This window comes from Nyctibius grandis, chromosome 26, assembly GCF_013368605.1.
Source record: "Nyctibius grandis isolate bNycGra1 chromosome 26, bNycGra1.pri, whole genome shotgun sequence".
Classification (NCBI taxonomy): domain Eukaryota; kingdom Metazoa; phylum Chordata; class Aves; order Nyctibiiformes; family Nyctibiidae; genus Nyctibius; species Nyctibius grandis.
Genome location: NC_090683.1, coordinates 4,099,502 through 4,117,932, shown reverse-complemented (window position 1 = coordinate 4,117,932; position 18,431 = coordinate 4,099,502). Strand labels below are relative to the sequence as shown.

Below are 18,431 nucleotides of genomic sequence, written 5' to 3'. Positions count from 1 at the left end.
ATGTCTAGAAGGACAATAAGTACAAATGAAGAAAACAACTATAGTGTCAGTTAGACAGCAAAATGCTTTTAAAAACCAAACTACTTCTCTCACACGTCTATTTAACAACTCCTTCTACCAAGAATTGTTATGCTTTAACAATAGAAGAATCTATGAATCACATGAACAAAGTACAAACGCTGCAGGTTTTTAAACAAAGAACACAATGTTACTAAGCATATGATGTTTACATTTTTTTAAACACACTATGCCAAAGACAGTTTCTCCACTTCACCTAACCAGACTCTAAGAAATGAAAATATATCTATTTTTCACTGAGAGAGTCAACAGCAAACAGGAAAGACACTATTTCAGAAGAGTCCTTCATCGCAAGCCCAAGTTAGAAGTCACTGTCACCACTGTAACATGCCATCCTTACAGCTCACGAATATGTACGTGTCTTACAGAATCTCACTGGCACACCAAGACACTCTCATGGAGAAAACACCAGCCTCACCTGACTTTCAGGCAAATATTTAAGATCAGATTTTTACAGCAAGGTTCAATTACAAAGAATTGTATATATTCATCTGGCTTTTTCATTTGCGTGGCCATTTATCACTCAAGTCACATAGATATGCATACAATACACTTGAACAACAGCTGTCTACAAGCTAAGTCACCTTTGCTCAAGCTTTAGCATAGCTACACTCACCAAACTGGAAGCAAAGGCCTAGAGGCCAGACAACCCTTCCATGCTCTGCATTAGTGTGAGTAACACAATAGTCATTAATTACAACTTCGTAGTAAGGTACATGCTGAAATGAAGTCTTTCCTCTTTGTTTATTGTTTCTGTTATAGTGATGCTTATAATCCTCAATCAGAACTGGAGCTCCTCTGAAAACAAAGAGCAAAAAGCCTGGTTCTTGCCCTTAACAGACATGAAACTTCACTGCAAATAGCCTCCACAGTTCAACAGCCTCTCACTGGTGCTCCATGTTAGTTGATTCCACTAATTTCAAATTTGATGAGACCCTCAAATACTAAAAAACCTGTACAGGAAGCTGAAATTCAAATTGACTGAAAAAAAAATCTTCTTAAACGGAGTAAACAAGAATGAAATTGTCTCCTAATATTCTTCCCTTTTTTAGTGAAACACCTAGAAGGGTAGAGGCATCAGGGTAACCACTACAGCTTCCTGCTGGATTGTCCAGATACTGTGCATGATACTGGAGTTTTGTTTGTACCTAGTAGTTATATATTTGGGGACGGAAGGTAAAAAAAAAACACAACCAAAAAGAAAATAGAAAGACTGCATAGGAACTCACTTGGTCATCTTCCTCTTCAATGTCATCTCGAATACCCCTGGAAAAACAAGCGGAGAAAAAAAACTTCCCTGCAAGTGTTCCACATACTCAGCTCCATACTTTCATGTGATTAGTGCTGAGCTCCATATTTCGTGGAAGACACAACACTAACAACTCAGTTACATTTATAATCCCAGCCCATGGAGTATTCATATTTGGTGCCAACCATAACAGAGACCCTGCAAAGACTTCTGTTTACTTCTATCAATGAGACTGAAAGATTAGGACTCCGTCTTCCCAGTAGAAGCCACATCAAAGATCATCCTGGTCTAAGCTCTTGATGCTACAGAAGTCCCATAACTGAAGAGGAATATGAGCCAGGAAGCGCAAATCCAGTTCAGAACTTCCCCAGGTGGTGATTTGGATCCGGTGTTCTGTTTCAGGACCATGTATAATCTGATCAACCCCATGCAATGCAAATTCACCCAAAGTATCTGACATTTACATCAAGAACCAACAGTATAACTATTTTCTTTGGTCAAAACAGATACATAAGCTGCAAAAATGTAAACTGGTTTTTAAACTCCCAAGTTTAGTACCCCAATTGCCACATGCTACCTAATAGATCAGCTTTACAGGGAATGTCTTAAAACCTAGTTCAAGTTTGGAAGAATCTCCAGTACTACAGGTACAGCAGCACTGAGTTATTTTGCTCACATAAATGCAATTTTAAACCAAACCATCCTGATCACTGCAAGGATGTGGGAAGACGAAAAACTATTCAGGCTGATCTGGAAGGTGCTAGTAGTACAATGTGCTGCCCCAATTTGCACGGCCTAGAAAAGCTTCTCATGTGAGATAACTCTCAGTGTTGTTACATTTTACTGTAGGATGCCGCCATGGATTCTTCCCTCCTATTATTCAATTTTCACTGCACAGAACTTAACCCATGGGGGATATAATGTGCTGGTTAATGCTGTTTACTAGGAATATATTATATTGTCTACAGAACAATCATCATCAACAACATGCATTGGAATTCTCTTAGCATCATACAAGACAGAGGCAGGCATAGGAATTATAAAAGAGAACTTACTTAACATTCTTTTTTTCTTTGTCTTTATCTTCAAGTCTCTTCATGTCTCGAGCAGCTTGATCCTAATAGGTCATAAAATCATGACGTTAAAAAAACAAGATGAAAAAACACGGAAGGGAAAAATGTTCCTACATAACTAGACCACCAAGCCACAGAGACAACACTTTCTGGACTAACCATTCTCTTGTTCCATATCCTATTATGCTAAATAAATTGTCCTACTAATACCTTTGAAATTTACATACTGTAACTTTGCGGCAATGCTGTTGAAAAAATACATTCTCTGCATTCCTCCTGAAAACACTGCGATAGAATCCAGCTAATAACAGAACTGTAGCTAGGGAACAACTCGTGATAAATACAAATCATTTCAATTCAGCTAGTGAAAAATGCACAAAACCTTAATTTCATATTCAGAGACACACAAAGCTCTGTTGTATTACCTTGACATGCTCAAAACAGTTAGTTAAGCTACTGCAAATCATATCCACCCTCTCCCCATCTAATCCACCTCTGAGTTCTAATTAACACAGCACCCTGCATAAAAAACAAAAGCTAAGTGGCATTCTGAATACGGCTGCCAAAGCCATGAGTGACATTTGCTGCTCCTGACTGGAGAGAAGTATGGCCACATAAATTAAGAAACATTTCACGAGCCGCGTCTTGCCTCCACTTCAGCCATGAATGCCTCCAGAGGATCGTCATCACTGTCAGAGTCTGCTGATTTGGAATGAAACTGCTGGCGAGTGGGGGAATTCTCTGCGGGAATGTACGGCAATTCCACATTGCTGGAATCTTCCTCTTCATCCTCAAAGTACCTGGAAGGAAATGAACAATGGCCCGGTCAGCACATAGTCTACAGCACCCTGCCGTCTCTCATGGGTTCTGAGTTGAGTCAAGTTTACCACACAGAGATGGATAATAAAAGTGAGTATGTACACAGGAAAATATGTTGAGGTTTATTTATTTACAAATATTCACGTTGTAAGCTCATAGTGGTAGTAGGGCAAATAAGATGTTGTGAAATTGATCTTCTTGAGTGGCTCTCCCAGGCTGGTGAATTTAGGATGCTTTTCTGACCTCCCTTCTATTCAACGCATTTATGCAGCTAACAGAAGGGTTAGTAAAGAAACGTGGAGTTGAATGTTTCCCTGGGCAAAAGACACCCACATTTATCCTGCTTGGCTCCAATTCTGAACACACCAGAGTGTGAATAAGATTGAGCTGACTGAGGCTCAGCTGAGGTATATTCTTAGGGGAAAACTAGAGGAAGCGAGCACTCCATGGGCTGCTTTAGTATCTCATGGTCTTTTAAATACGTTTAGATGCAAGGATGTTTTATTCTCATTTTGCAGATGATGGGCTGACACCCAGAGAAAGGGTAAATAATCGGTCCGGAGCAACACCAAAAGTCTGCTGCAGAGCAGGGGTGGGAGTTCCTGCATGTGACTAGTTCAGTTTTTCTCGATACTATTGTCGTAAAGCTACTGGGGTTCTGTTACACCATAATGCAGTGTCAGGGTATTTATCCTTGAGCAGGCTTTTCTAAATAACTAAACCTCATAAATGTCACAGATACTTTCCCTGACCTTGGAAACTTTAAAACACTAAAACCTAGAACTAGATAAACACAAGAAATAACCCTACTTACGCATTCTCTTCATCAAAATTTGCTCGTTTTGACCCAATTTTGTAAAAAGAAGGCAGCTGAGGAGGTCCTGATTTCGCAAATGCAGCAGAAGAACCACCTGTTCCAAAAGCACTATGTGACTGTTGAGAGAGCTTAGGCTCCTCTTTCTTTCCAGGTGTTATGGCAAATCCACCAAACCCAAAGCCTCTCTTAGTACCAGGTCCACCTTTATTCCAGTTCATGATGTCCTCAAGATATCTGTTAAAATCAGAACAAATAAATTAATCCCCATTCTGCTTTAGGCAGTTATAAATAATTGTCATGATTTTTCTTATAAGTGGAATACCTCAGTCATGATAAAGAGACTTGTGGAAATGTGACTGACAAGAGTTTGATCTGTTTCCCAAAAAAGATTTGGGCTTTGTTCTTTTCTTGTAAGTATGAATGTATCCACAATTCGAAAAAAGAATAAAACAAAGAGGTTGTCTTCCAAGACAGATCATGTCTGTCAGTGACTACTTAAGCGTATTTAAGATGATGCCTGTCTTGTCTATTTTGCAATCTAAGACAAACAAACCCAAGGCCAGAACTTCGAACATCAGGAGGAACAAGAGATGAAAACTCAAGTCAGTACATATTTTGCACATCCATACAGTCCCATCCTTGAGTGTTTCATGGCTTTGTAAATACCACACTACAGCAATCCAGACATCTCTAGAAAAGCGGGCCCAAAGCAGCACACCGCTCCATTATGAGACAAGGCACACTTCTGCCAAAAAGTCAACTCCCTCTTCTTCTTAAGAAAGCATCTTTAGCCATACATATGTTCTCCAACCTATGTTTTTCAAATCCCATTTTAAGTACTCCACGCAACATGCCTGCCTAGAACTTGGTTTTCTAAGTCAGATGAAGACAAGACTGAACTGATATACTAAGATTTACACTTCCTATTCCAAGTAATTTAATTATTTCATCTGCATGGTCAAGTAAGGCAGCCTTTAAGGCAGCCAAAGACAGTATGACATCCACTGCTTTCAAGTGCATTATAATTAGATGGCTCAAAGATTACAAGTCTTATTAAACAAACCCTCACATTCAGTGAGAATCCTCCAATAAGATCAGAATTCACTGGCAAGAGAAATAAATTCAAAATAAGATGAGAGTAAATACTTCTACTGCTCCCTGTGCAGAACAGTTACCAGCTTGGGACTTGCACAGTAAATCTCAAGTCTAGACCAGGGCTCACTAGGAGTCTTTGGAGAAAACTCTGCTGTTCAGCTCTCCATCGTAGCAGCTGACACCGGTGTCCTGTTCTCCCACTTGCACTGACACAACCTTGCAGCTTTCACATCGTCAGATGTGTGGCAGATAAGAGGTCAAAAATGTACAACAAACAGAAGAAAGGCGGAACTTTGCACTTCTGCTGCTGACAGCCCAGTGGGCAATCTTAAGTTACAGCATCTAATATTAAGGATTCTTCCTTGCTCGCACTTATCGACTTGTTTTTCCCTCCCACCACCCCAGAAAATAAAAGAATCATTCTTTTTATTCTGCCATACAGCTGCAAAAGTACGAAATTTTGTCTGCTGGCCCACGGAGCCCACTAGTAAGTGTACAGGGAGAGGGTTCCTACAGGACAGCGATGAACGCAGAGTGAGACCGCAGGCTAACTGCCGAGGCTTTGCTTCCCTGCGAATGCCGTTCCGAGGGAGAAAACGCGAACGCACGGGCCCTTTCTACGGATTCCCTGGACCTGAGAGAACCGCAGCACTATCTCTTAGCTGCTCCCGTTTCTGACGGTTGCTGAAGAGAGGAGGGACACCCACCGCCCGCCGAGATCGCCCTTCCCTGAGACAGGACGCCCGGGGCCGCAGAAAGCCCCCGCCCCCGCGGAAAGCCCCCGCTCGTCCTCCCCGCGGAGCGCTCCCCCGGCTCACCGGGCCCTGCGCCAGGCCGGTAGCGGGGCCCCTCACAGCCCTTCCCGCCCGCGGGGCCGCGGCACGGGGGCGGGCCCTTTGTGCAGGCCAGGCCCAGGCTGCCCGAGCCCGCACTAGGCCGCGGTCCCGCCAGCTCCCGCCCGTGGGGGACGCCGCTAGCCGGCGGGGGAGCAGTCACCCCATCGCCCGGCCCCGCGTCCCCTCACTCACCCCTCGGGCACCGCAGCCGCCGGCCGCCGCTTCCCCGGTTACCGGGGTACGGGGGTGGAGACGCAACGTACCTACGCATCAATGTACGTACGTGCGTGCGTGACGCGTTGACGTCAGCGCGCCCTGCGGAGCATGCGCGCTGGCGGCGGGTGAAGGCGCGGGAGGGCGGCGGTGGAACCGGGCAAGGCGTTAGCGTCCCCGGGGCCGCTCTCGCCGCCAGCTCCGGCGCCGCGCAGGGGGTGCCGGGGCTCGGCTGCTTCCTCAGCCGCGAGGCTGGGGGTTTTCCTGCCGCTGCCCACGCGTGTACACACCCCGGCACCCACTCACACACCCCTCCGCACACGCAGCCCGGACAGGCGCAGCGGGCAGCCCGCAGTGCGCATGCCCCCCGCTACGCAAACTACGTAGGCTGCGCCGCTTGCGGCCGCGGCGGCGGGCGCTGAGCGGAGGACGAGGGCCGGGCCTAAGCGGCGGCGGCGGCGGCGGCGGCGGCGGCGGCGGCGGCGGCGTCGTCGTCGCGTGACTCAGGTAACGCGGCCCCGGGCCGGGTCCCGCGGTCCCGCAACGGTAACCCCGCGCCCCGGTGGGGATGGGCACCCCTCTCCGCTTACCTGGGGGTGGCCGGGCGAGCCTCACCCCCTCCCTTTTCCCACTCCTCGCTATCAGCCACCCTCGGCCCCGTAGTGTCTCCGGGAGGGGCGGCCTGGCCCTGAGGGCACCGGGCGTGCGGGGCCTGTGCTGTGCCCTGCGGGGGCAGGAGGCGCTGGCAGCGGGGCCAGGCGCCCTCAGCACCGGTCTGGGGGTGAGAGTGGGGCAGGGGGAGCAGGGCTGTGGGTCAGGGCTATGGGGAGCCGGGCGTGTGGGGCAGGAGAGGGGGCCCGCGCCCCGGCGCGGTGGGGAAGCAGGGAGCTAATTTTAGCCTCGCTAACCTTGACTTGTGTCCCCGCGAGGAGCTGGGAGCGGAGGCGTGTGCCTGGAGAGAGGGGTTCTCGGCACGGCCGGTGTCCCTGCTTTAGGCGGTGGTGGGTCACGGTGGGGGCCAGACCTGCTGCGGCCCGGCGCCTCTCCCTTCCCTCTCGCCTGTGCGGGGATCGGTGGATGAATCGGCTCCTCTTGCAAGGGGAAGTCGCTGGCATGTGGATCGTGGAGGGCCTGCTGAAGCGTGTTCTGCTCCATGGAGTTGTTTGTTCTTAAAACCCATTCTGCCTTGTGACGGAGGCGGCCGAGTTAGGAGCATGTTCTACTTTTCACCCATCTCTGGTTCAACTGTCCCTTTGGAATCAGCTGCAGAAGTTTATTTTGTGTAAAGCTTTATGGAGTTGTAGGGTCTTTTGAAAGTGGATTTATTCAAATAGTCTCGAAATTCTTATTGTAAAACTGTTGGGGTTTGGTTAAGCAGGTGTCTCTGTTGTGCTGGTGTTTTTAACCTCTGAATGCAAGTTCTGTCATATGTAAATACTGTTTTGTTTTTCTGTTTAAATTCACATAAAATTGTGACATACCCAAGCAAAGTGCTAAATTCCTGGACTCTGCCTTGCTGTACTTTCCCTCTTGATTAATGTTCTTGTGAACATGTTCTGCTCAGGTTTTTGCTAGAATGAGAGGTCTTTGACAAAGTCATCTATTTTAGCCATCCTTGTCATTTGTAGCAGTGGGCTCCCTGCATGAGATACTCAGAGAAATGCTGGTCTAATTTAGAAACAAATTGTTTCTATTTCAAGTTCTTAAGAGAACAATCTCATTAACATTCAAGTTCCCACTCACATCTGGTTGCGGGAGGGAGTAAAGTGAGTCTTACTGCCAAGTCTGATGCAGCCGATCCTCCGTAGGTGTTTGTGAAATGCAGTAGTAGGATTATTGCTGCCTTTTCAGGCTCTTTAGTTTGGACCTCGGTGATGGAGACGGGGACTGTTTTGAGATCAAGCAGAAAAGACATAGGAAAGTGAGGGCAAAAAAAAGGTGACGTGACAAACTGTCTCTGCAGGTTTCTGGCAGATCTGGAGACAGGGCTTTGGTCTCATGAGCCCCAGTTTACTGTGTTGTTTTGGGGAGCAGTGCAATATCCAGCCTCTTCCTGCTTATTTTTTGGTAGAGCTTCCAACAAAAGGTCTCGATCTCTAAACAGAAACAGTGCTGGGGTGCTGTGGGACCTGCTTCTGAGCAGGCAGTGTAGAAAATCAAAGATGAGCACTTTTAAACTAGCAGAGGCTATCGGAGCATTGCTGTTTAAAGTCAATTAATTAAGTGCATTTTAAGATTGCTGCTGTTGCACATTCATTGATGTGACTGTGTCTAATTGCTAATTAATAACTGTCGGCACAGTGTGTGGTCTTTGAAATGAGCTGGCAGCGCTGACTGACTGAGGTATGCTATTGGAGAGTCAGTTTTCTAGCGGAACGTCTCTGCTTCCAGAACTTGCTCATCTGAACAGCTGTGCCAGATGTGAACTTGCTGCTGCCTCAGCTGCTCCTGCTGCAAGCGAGAGAGTCCAGAACCTCACCTTCCAAGTTATTTTTTCTTGTAAGAGTGTTCACTTTCTTTATACAGAAGATAGCAAAATCAGGCAGGGGTTTATTTCTCTCTCTGGTCTGACCCCTGATAGTGTTTTCCAATTGTTTGTGGAAGTTGGGCATTACTGGAGGTGTGATGGAGCAGAATTGATATGGATGTTTTTGCAATGTTTGATTTTCTTTTTTTCAGTGAAAATGAAGAATTTATATATTTTTATTGCTGTCCTGTTCATCCCATGGAGTTTTTCTTTGGCAAAGTATGATGAATTTGAGGATGGAGATGACATTATGGAATATGATGATAATGACTTTGCTGAATTTGAAGACGTTAATGAAGATACAGTCACAGAGTCTCCGCAGAGGATCATCACTACAGAAGACGATGAAGAAGAAGCCACTGTAGAGCTTGAAGGTCAGGATGAGAATCAGGAAGACTTTGATGACACAGATGCACAGGTAATGCCTCACCTCCTTCCTCTATGTGTTTCCTAATAGTATTTCTACACCTTTCTTTCTCACCTTATCTTCTTGGATTTTGCTTAGGATTTTCATGCTGTTTGTGATTTTTGTCCTTCAGGAAGGTGATACCGAGAGTGAACCGTATGATGATGAGGAGTTTGAAGGCTATGAAGAGAAACCAGATGCGTCTCCTAACAAAAATAAAGACCCCATAACAATAGTTAATGTAGGTATAAATCTTGATCTGCTTTCTATTTGTTGTTTCATCACTTATTTTTTTAAGGCAGTATGCCAATAATGTCATTGCCGTACAAACGTACACGTAAGAGAGAAATCTGTCCTAAAGGATTTGCTATTTGGATTAACAAGAGACAGTGCAGAACTGGGAAGATGCGTGGAGATAAGAAATACCTGAGATAACGCAATAGGATAGCAGCAAAATATGACCCAGGTGTGCCAGCTCCCAATTCCATGCTCTTAGTGCCTTGGTTTATGCTATTTTAAATAGTAACTCTTGAAATAAAACTTCCAGGGCGGGTGCCTTTGGTCTGTTGATCTCTATTTTAAGGTGCTAGAACTCCCATCCTTGGATCAATGCTGTATTCTGTATTCAAACTGAGAATTGTAATTGGAACATAGATCAGGAAATTCTTCGTTAAAACAGACGTTTTGAAACATAGTTTTGACCAAAGCATTTTATGACTTAGCTTCTTTTACCCATATGACTGTGGGGGAGGAGTGGAGGAGCTAGAGGAATGACTTTCATTTAATCCAGAGAAAAACCATACATCCAGAATGTCTGGGTGCTTTGTCAACACATCAAGAAGAGGCTGCAATAATGATATGCTTACAATAAAGATAGTGTATTTTTAGCTTGTCTGTGGCTAACGGTTCAGATCAGAAATTGACTCCTGTGATCATTTTTGAAGCCAATCTCTCTGTCCACCCTGCGTCACCTTCTTATTGCCTCCCAAGAGAGTCTTACAGAATGACCAGGTGCTTGAGGCCTGCATTTTTATTATCCCTAGGATCTCTCTTTAAGTATTATGGCTGACCTTGGTAGGGAAATTTAAGGTTTGGGTACTTTTATGACTAAAAGGTGATACAGTGATAGCAGAATGGCTAATTATTCTCTGAAGATGGCAAGGTCAGGCAGGCTTCCCTGCTCCCCCATGCAGTCTGTGGCTCTTGGTGGCGTGCTGAAAATGCTCCTGGACATTGGGTATTCCTTTAGATTTCAACAGAAGTTATATGATGATCAGATAGAAGAGAGAAGTATTTTGTTTGTGTTAGCCAGGGATTTTGGGAATGCTGTTTTCAGTTGTTTCCTGTATGATTACTGTGTCCCAGTAGAGCCAGATGCATTGTGTGGGCTTAGCTCTGTCCTGTCGCCTTGGTGAAGCTTATTGCTGTGTTTGGGGTGAAGCTTCTCCAGTACTCTGCATTTCCCAAATTGTTTGTGTATATGGAATCCTCTCATTCAATATGTAAAAGATGGTCTCCATCCACTTACCACAGGTCCCTGCTCACCTTCAAAACAGCTGGGAGAGTTACTACATGGAGATCCTGATGGTAACAGGTCTTCTCGCTTACATAATGAACTACATCATTGGGAAGAACAAAAACAACCGTCTGGCTCATGCGTGGTTCAATACTCACAGGGAGCTGCTAGAAAGTAACTTTGCTCTTGTTGGTGAGTTCCATAATGCCTAGGATCCATTTTTTTATTTGAATAAAGCTGGTTTTAGACCGGGACGTAGGCTATGGAGAAGAGTAAGGTTTTCTATGCAGATGCATGATAGCACTAATGACAGCTGTGTATGTAGACAAATAGCATGCCAGTCTTCCCAGTGCTGAAATTAGATTATGGTGTTGTAGTGTAAATTATTCAGAAACATGACAGTGCTACTGAAGTAATCCAGCAACAACCAAGCTCTAAGCCTACTGATGAACTCGAGTGTTTAAATTTGTGATTTTTAGATTGCAGTTCTCTTTCACTGTTGTTTTCTTCAGGGGATGATGGCACTAATAAAGAAGCTACAAGCACTGGGAAACTAAATCAAGAAAATGAGCACATCTATAACTTGTGGTGCTCTGGAAGGGTGTGCTGTGAAGGAATGCTTATCCAGCTGAAGGTAAGGATGAGGGAGTTTGTAGCACTCTTTACCTGTCACCAGTTTTCAGATTCTAGAGGCTTTTCCATTCCAGTGTGAGCAACAAGGAGGCCCAGCTCCACTCTTTTGCTCACATTCAGAGACAGGGTTCTGAATATGCACACAGGAAGGGAAGACTGGTCGGACTAAATATCTGTACAGGCCTGTACTCTGCCCACCAAAGTAGGTAAGAGTGAATGCTTATAGAAGGAATACAGAAACTAGAAGTAGAGCAGAAACAGAGGTAACTGGATGCTGAAGAGCCCAGCTGCCATTTAGAGGGACTTCAGTGTGTGGGAGGAATGGGCCAACAGGAATTCCAAGGAAGTACAACAAAGACAAAGTCCAGCCCCTGGGAGGGAACAGCCCCACACGTTGGTTCAGCTCCTAACTTGAGGGAACAAGGCCCTGAGAAACTCATCTAATGCAGAAAGTAGGCCTGCTTTGAGCAGTATAGGTGGCTTCCAAAGGGCCCTTCAAAGCTAAATTATTCTATGAAAAACATTTACTTATGACTGTCCTCTCTTTCCTTGAGCCCCACTGCTATCTGCCAGTGAAGTGCTGCACTCTAGGTATATTCAGCTATCTTCTTCTGTGTTTACAAACTTGTGTTTCTAGTTTCTTAAGAGACAAGACCTACTGAACGTTCTTGCGCGGATGATGAGGCCAGCTTCTGACCAAGTGGTATGTACTCAGCCCTTTAGATTAGCTGTGATAAATTGTAGCGTTGCTTTGGTTCTGCTCTGCTCCTTCTGATTGTTCTTACGACACACAAGTGAGCTGCTAGGTGTCTTTCTGTAGTATTCTGTATCTTCCAGTAACTGTCAAAACAATCTGAAAGAATCATTTGTATTTCTTTTCTGCCTGTGAAATGCAAACTGCTGATGACTGGAAATTGTTTCATCCGTGGGTTTTATTGTTTGAGTGGTTTTGTGAACAGTCTAGCAAGCTTCAAGACCTCATCTTGATAAAAAGTGGGTTTATGATCTGAAATACTTAATGATTGTTCTCCTGTCTGTTCATCTGCCTGAACAGAGCTGCTTAATGCGTATGCTGGCCTGGATGTTATATCCTGTAACATTACTTTTTGCCTGACCCTTGCTCTTGGAGCTGAGGGGAAATGAGGTTACATTTTGGAAGAACAGTGGCCGTGTGCACTGTGAATACTCTTTACGTGTATCTATAATTTAAATCAACAACCTTTATCTTAGCTTTGTATGGCCTCGCTTAGTCTTTGATCTTATGAATCAAAGTGTCAGACGAACATTGAACTCATGGAAGACGTAGGTCTCCATTTCGCTAGTAGTCTGAAGGCAGAGGACATCACATAAATCTGACCGAGGCTAATAACGTTCTGTCCCACAGCAAATAAAAGTAACAATGAATGATGAAGATATGGACACCTATGTGTTTGCTGTTGGAACGAGAAAAGCATTGGTGCGACTTCAGAAGGAGATGCAGGACCTGGTATGTATGTTCACGCTGGGAATGCTTACATGATAAATAATAGAATGTAAGAACCTCTGATCTATAGATTACTTATTGTTTTGGAAACAGCTGAAAACTTGTAACTGACCTGTTGGAATTAGTGTGTGGGGAAAAGACATTTTCATCTAATGGACAAAAGTCTCATGCCATCAAACATCTGAAGTGCTAGCCAGCTGCTGTCAGAGCTGTGGGAAAAGAGGCAATCAGGAGCAGCTTTACATCTTCCTTTTCGTGTAGAGTTCATTTAGGAGGAGGCTGAAATACATTGTCAGGATACACACGAGTGTCACTTCACCTCATTTAATTTGCACAAATTACTTTTCCAAGGATTGAAAAGTAAACTTAATTAGTGATACGTGATCTGGAAAGTTTGGGTCTAAGTCATCTGTTTTTATGTGATTTGCAATTAAAACTTTCCATATGTTCAAGCCCTGAAGCTTGCAAATAATCCAGTGATAACAAGCAGTGGTTTGCAAATCTTTTCTCTCATAACTTGTCTCAAGTAACAGCACTGAAGTGTGCTTGGTAGGATGCCAGTTGTTTTTGTTCTGTTATCAAACGATATCAGCAAAATGCCTTAATCCACTTTGAGCATTCCAGCATGGACATATTACAATTGTTTTATCTTTTTCCTTGAAGCACTTGCTACTGAAGGGAAATACTAACTTAAAGACTGTTGATACTGCATGCTTTATGCTTGAAATGTCCCCGGCCAGACTGAGTTATTGAGTTAGTGTATTTTTTATTGTTTCTTATCAGGTACTTTTAGGGGTCCCACTGTACTGGAACAGTTCAGTCTGATAAGATAATTACAAGCTTCTGTTTATTTTTATTTCTTTCCCCTCATTCTCTTTGGAACAGAGTGAGTTCTGCAGTGATAAACCTAAGTCTGGTGCAAAATACGGGCTTCCAGATTCACTGGCTATCTTGTCGGAGATGGGGGAGGTCACAGAGGGAATGATGGACGCTAAGGTAATCTTGAACGAATTAGTACAAACCTCCCTTGGTAACCCTGGCACTTACAGCCTATGCAGAAAAGTTCTAATCTTTATCTCCTGTAAACATCACAACAGGAGAGCCAAATGGCCCTAGTGAGATCTAGAGAAATCAAGACCCTAAGGAAGCTTAAGGGCTGGAAGAAGGATGTAATTCTGACGCCTTTATTCCATTTACATAGCAATGGGTAGTCTAACGTGAACTGCAGACTTAAAACTGCCCTTCAAAGCCTGGAAGTTAGCTTCAACAGCCAGCTGGAAGGGAGGTGCTGATGGTGTGTCTGCAGGTCCTCAACACTGACATCTGTTATCAAATGAATTGGAAAATCCCAGATGAGAGTTATGTATCTAATATCTGAGTTGCTCACATTAATTCTGTGCATCGAGGCCCCTTCTAGCAAAAGTCATTGTGTCATTGTGGCAAGCTGAGCACAGCAATTTTCTGAGTGATATATGCGCACTTTGGCAAACCCACATGGAGCGGGTAGGCTGCAGATGGATTGGTGTCGGGACAAACTAACGCCAGTTTCTCTTTTAGATGATACATTTCCTCACGCACTATGCTGACAAGATTGAGTCCGTCCAATTCTCGGACCAGTTCTCCGGTCCAAAACTTATGCAAGAGTACGTATAAAGCTAGATCTCTCCTCCCAGTAGCTATTGTAACACTAAGCAAAATAGAGGCTGACAAACTTGTTTGCAGTGTGAAGCCTGCTGGAATGCACACTAAGAGAAATTGGGAGCAAAGGTGAAACAAGTGAATAAGTACGCACCCAACGCTTCCAAATGCTGCATTAGTTTAGAAGGTCAGGGTGCTGTATTGCCTTAATATTTATTTTTGTGTGCTGGTTATGCTGTAGTTTGAGCAGCTACAAATTTCAGATAACGCCTGGTAGCTACAGTGTACACAGCTGCACAGAAAACAATGGAGTAATCCCACTAACGGTGCAGAAAACAATGGAGTAATCCCACTAACGGTGCACACTAGAGTTTAAGGGCTGAGAAATAACACTGCAGGAGGAGAACTCACCACATTAACTTGGATGCTATTTGAATGCATTGAGAACTAGGTGTAAGCAAAGTCTGTTTTTTTGTTTTGTTTCTTTTTTTTCCTAACTGATATTTATAGAAGATCTGTAGTAGAATAAAAAACAGGGCATATGTAAACCTGAATGTCATTCAAAATATACAGGCCGCCTTAGGGCTCAGATGACCTCTGACAATCAGATTGGATGGTGCCGTTAGTATGTTTTTACATTAATGCCTTTTCACTGCATGCTTTTGAGTAAAACACTTCAGGAGTCTGAGTAGTTTGAAGCTTAAATTTGGGTTACAGCCAGGCTTTTAGTCTTGTTTATTTTATTCAAGTAGTTTACAAGTGTCTCTTGGTTGTGGACGAGGTTTTCCGTAACAGTGTTAGGTATTTTATATGCCTGTATTTTTCTTCACTCATTCCAGCCACTTTTTTTCTTTCCTACCAGGGAGGGTCAGCTTACAAAACTGCCCGAAACTAAAAAGACACTTTTGTTTACATTTAATGGTAAGACAACTGTGTGTAGGTGAATCTGGGGGAGTGTCGTGCTTTATTTGTGCAAGTCGCATGCTCATGTTCTGTCATCTATGGAAGACAATATATGACAAATGACTTCAGTGCATGTGACAGGATCATTGACTAACCAGTAAACAGAAGGCAGTAATAATACTGGGGACTGAGCAGCATATAGTCATGATAATAGGATACTCAGTCTTGCTGTTATTGATCTTAGTTCATACTCATATCTCTACTGGTGTTGTATTAGGTCACCATTGGAAGATGGCTTGTTTTTAAGCCACATGCCTTGCAGTTTAAGCTTGCACAGAGTTACTTGGTTAACTCTGGTTTGACATAAAAACAGCCTGTTGGGAGTCTATTCTAGAAAAGGCCCGTAGTTCTCTGCAAAATTCCAGGCCATAGCTCCAAGTGATGCTAATGTCAGAGCCTGAATTCAACCCTTACGTTTGCATTCAGTACTAATGAAACTAAGGAAGATTGTAGGGGGGGAAATGTGCCTGTCACTGTGTGAGGAATCTAAATGCGATCTCCAAAGCTAAACGCCTCTTATAGTTAATTATGTCCTTCCTAAAGAGGAGGATAACATCTTTCTTTCATGAATGGTGTAAGGAATAAGGAAAGAGTGTTATAACAAGTAGAAAAATCCTGCCAACCTCTCTGAATTAACAAGAAACTCTTTATTTCAGTGCCTGGTTCAGGCAACACTTCCCCAAAGGACATGGAGTCTTTGCTGCCTCTCATGAGCATGGTTATCTACTGTATTGACAAAGCAAAGAAGTTCCGTCTGAACAGAGAAGTAAGGAGTGTGTATTTTTCTGTCTTCTGAATATTGTATGAAATTGCAACCATTACCATTGGATCCTTAAGATCGGGAGCCTTATGTTTCTAATACGACTACCAGAGATACTGCATCCCGCTCACGGGGAAATCCATATTAACTGCGTTTGCTTTTCTCTGCGAAAAGGGTAAACAAAAAGCTGAGAAGAACAGGGCTCGCGTGGAAGAGAACTTCCTTAAACTGACTCATGTGCAAAGACAGGAGGCTGCCCAGTCCCGTCGAGAAGAGAAGAAACGGGCAGAGAAGGAGCGAATCATGAACGAAGAGGATCCTGAAAAACAGCGTCGGCTGGAGGTGAGATGGATTTTCAGAGTGTTACAAGCTACTGGCAGACTTCTGCTATGGTATCACCAGGGCTGCTGTAGGTAAACCAGCAATGGCCAACTTGGATTTCGTATTTGCTGGAAGGCAGACAACTTTTCAGGGTATATGCTGTTGCTTTCTGAAATGTGCGAAGGCTCCCAGCGAGGAGCCAGTGCACGTGGTTAGAGATGTGAACCCAAGTACTGGAGGTGTTTTTTGTTTGGCTCTTCTGAAATGATCAGCTCGCTCTTTGGAGAGGTCACCGATGTTCATTCGGATCTCTGTGTCCTTGCCCACAGGAAGCTGCTTTGCGGCGTGAGCAGAAGAAACTTGAGAAGAAGCAGATGAAGATGAAGCAAATCAAAGTGAAAGCTATGTGACTCCATTGTGAGAAGTGTCTCAGTGCCACCTGCAGAATTTTTATTCACAGGGTACAAAGACCTACTTAACTCCATAATCCTACACTTCTTTGAACACTAGTAGCCATTAAAAGAAATGCTCCTTGCATTGGTGTTACTTATTTAAGTATTACAGCAACATGCAGGTGTACGTAGAGAGCTTTGTCTCAGCAGTTTTATTCCAGGTGGTATAAATTTTTGCTACTTGTCTGTTTAAAAAAAAAAATTGCAATATTCTTGAATGCTGTTTGTCATTTGTTCTTTAAAAACAGAAGATTGTAAACCTGTCCACGTGTGCTGGTAACATATTCATGCTTTAGTTTTAAACTTTGGTTTTAGTTATTGGGAGGGAAGGGGGAAAAACTGCACAATAAACATTTACTGTGCATTTATTTGCATCAAGCTTGTAAAGGCACAAAACTTAGAGCCTTCCATACACAGTATGGATTCTTCAGGGATTTAAGCCCAGTAGAATAGAGATAATTTTTATTTTCTTTTTTTTACAAACAAGGGACTGAAACAGTATTAGGTCACTTGTGGGCATGATTGGTGTATGTGTAAAACATCTTGATGGGTTAGATAGAAGGGAATGGAATACATGAACAGTCTCCTACTTGTGGTTCTGAATGCTGCAAGCTTAATACAATGTGAAGTCTGTAATGTCAGTGTGGTGTTTCTTCAGGAGTGAGCGCATGGTGAGTTAGCAGCTTCAACTTGCTTTCCTTGAATATTTTTAACTGTACAAGTTTGCTTCAAAAACTTTTCTCCAGATCTCAGCAGCTGCTGCCTAGTTCAGTTCAGCCAGAAGCTAGATTCAGTGAAGTATCTGCAATTGCCAATTTCCGCAAGCAAGAAAAAACGTTGCAGAGGATGTGTATCCTCTTCATCTGGTAAATGATCACTTCAGGTTTTTGAGTATAAATGGGGAGAATGAAGTGAATGCCGCTGTGCAATCACTTAGCTAGCTGAGTGAGCTCTGCATTTTATAAATGCTTCCTGTCTAGAAGGCATTTTATTGTTGCTTGTAACAGACTTTTAACATTTTTGTGGGGAAACAATGTCTTGCATTTTCTTGTTCAATACTTTGTGCAGACTTGGTTCTGAGGCAATAAGAATGAGCTGCTGTTGAAACAGCAATTGCTTAAACTTCTTGTTCCAGCATGGGATACTTCACACTGATTTAAATGCAAATGTCTGTAACCTGATACGTGCAAATACATTAATTTTATAATGGTTGGTAAAATTATTTAAAACCAAAACTAATGTAGATTATGTGGAATTTTAGCACTATTGAGCTTTAAAGATTAATGTGGTATTGTTTAGCAAAGTTTTTTGAAAGGAAATACTAGTTTGTGCTCTTCTGAGTAAGTGGACAGCTTTCCTGAAGTCCCATACCTTTGTGGGCCATGGCAGCTAATTTTGTAATATGAACATTCAAATGAACAATCTAATGAAGAGTAAAATATAATTGAAACACTCCACCTGCCTGCTTTACTTGGCTGGACTCTTGTGTTCCTTTCATCTAGTAGGATCTCGAAGCCTTGTTTGTCCTGGGTATGTTTCAGTGTAGGTTTTT

At 43.5% G+C, this 18,431-nt stretch overlaps 2 protein-coding genes across 5 annotated transcripts in view; one reads left to right on the top strand and one right to left on the bottom strand.

Annotated features, from left to right (window-relative positions):
• DDX42 (DEAD-box helicase 42) overlaps positions 1-7,144 on the bottom strand; it is a 20,370-nt gene extending 13,226 nt beyond the window's left edge. Inside the window, exons 1-5 of one of the 4 annotated variants that reach the window (XM_068418563.1) lie at positions 7,089-7,144; positions 4,034-4,270; positions 3,050-3,200; positions 2,383-2,444; positions 1,308-1,344 (exon numbers count right to left, since the gene is read on the bottom strand). In XM_068418563.1, the coding sequence (XP_068274664.1) occupies positions 1,308-1,344; positions 2,383-2,444; positions 3,050-3,200; positions 4,034-4,254 (471 nt within the window). In that variant the 5' untranslated portion in view covers positions 4,255-4,270; positions 7,089-7,144. The other 3 variants (XM_068418562.1, XM_068418561.1, XM_068418564.1) reach the window with 3 other exon arrangements.
• Positions 6,307-18,336, top strand: CCDC47 (coiled-coil domain containing 47). The gene is made up of 13 exons (XM_068418565.1): positions 6,307-6,687; positions 8,860-9,125; positions 9,247-9,354; positions 10,647-10,821; positions 11,142-11,263; positions 11,900-11,965; positions 12,647-12,748; positions 13,631-13,741; positions 14,303-14,388; positions 15,246-15,304; positions 16,003-16,112; positions 16,281-16,448; positions 16,757-18,336. Exons 2-13 carry the CDS (start codon positions 8,865-8,867, stop codon positions 16,835-16,837), a joined length of 1,449 nt encoding a protein of 482 aa, XP_068274666.1. The 5' UTR covers positions 6,307-6,687; positions 8,860-8,864; the 3' UTR covers positions 16,838-18,336.
• Positions 18,337-18,431: the final 95 nt, after the last annotated feature.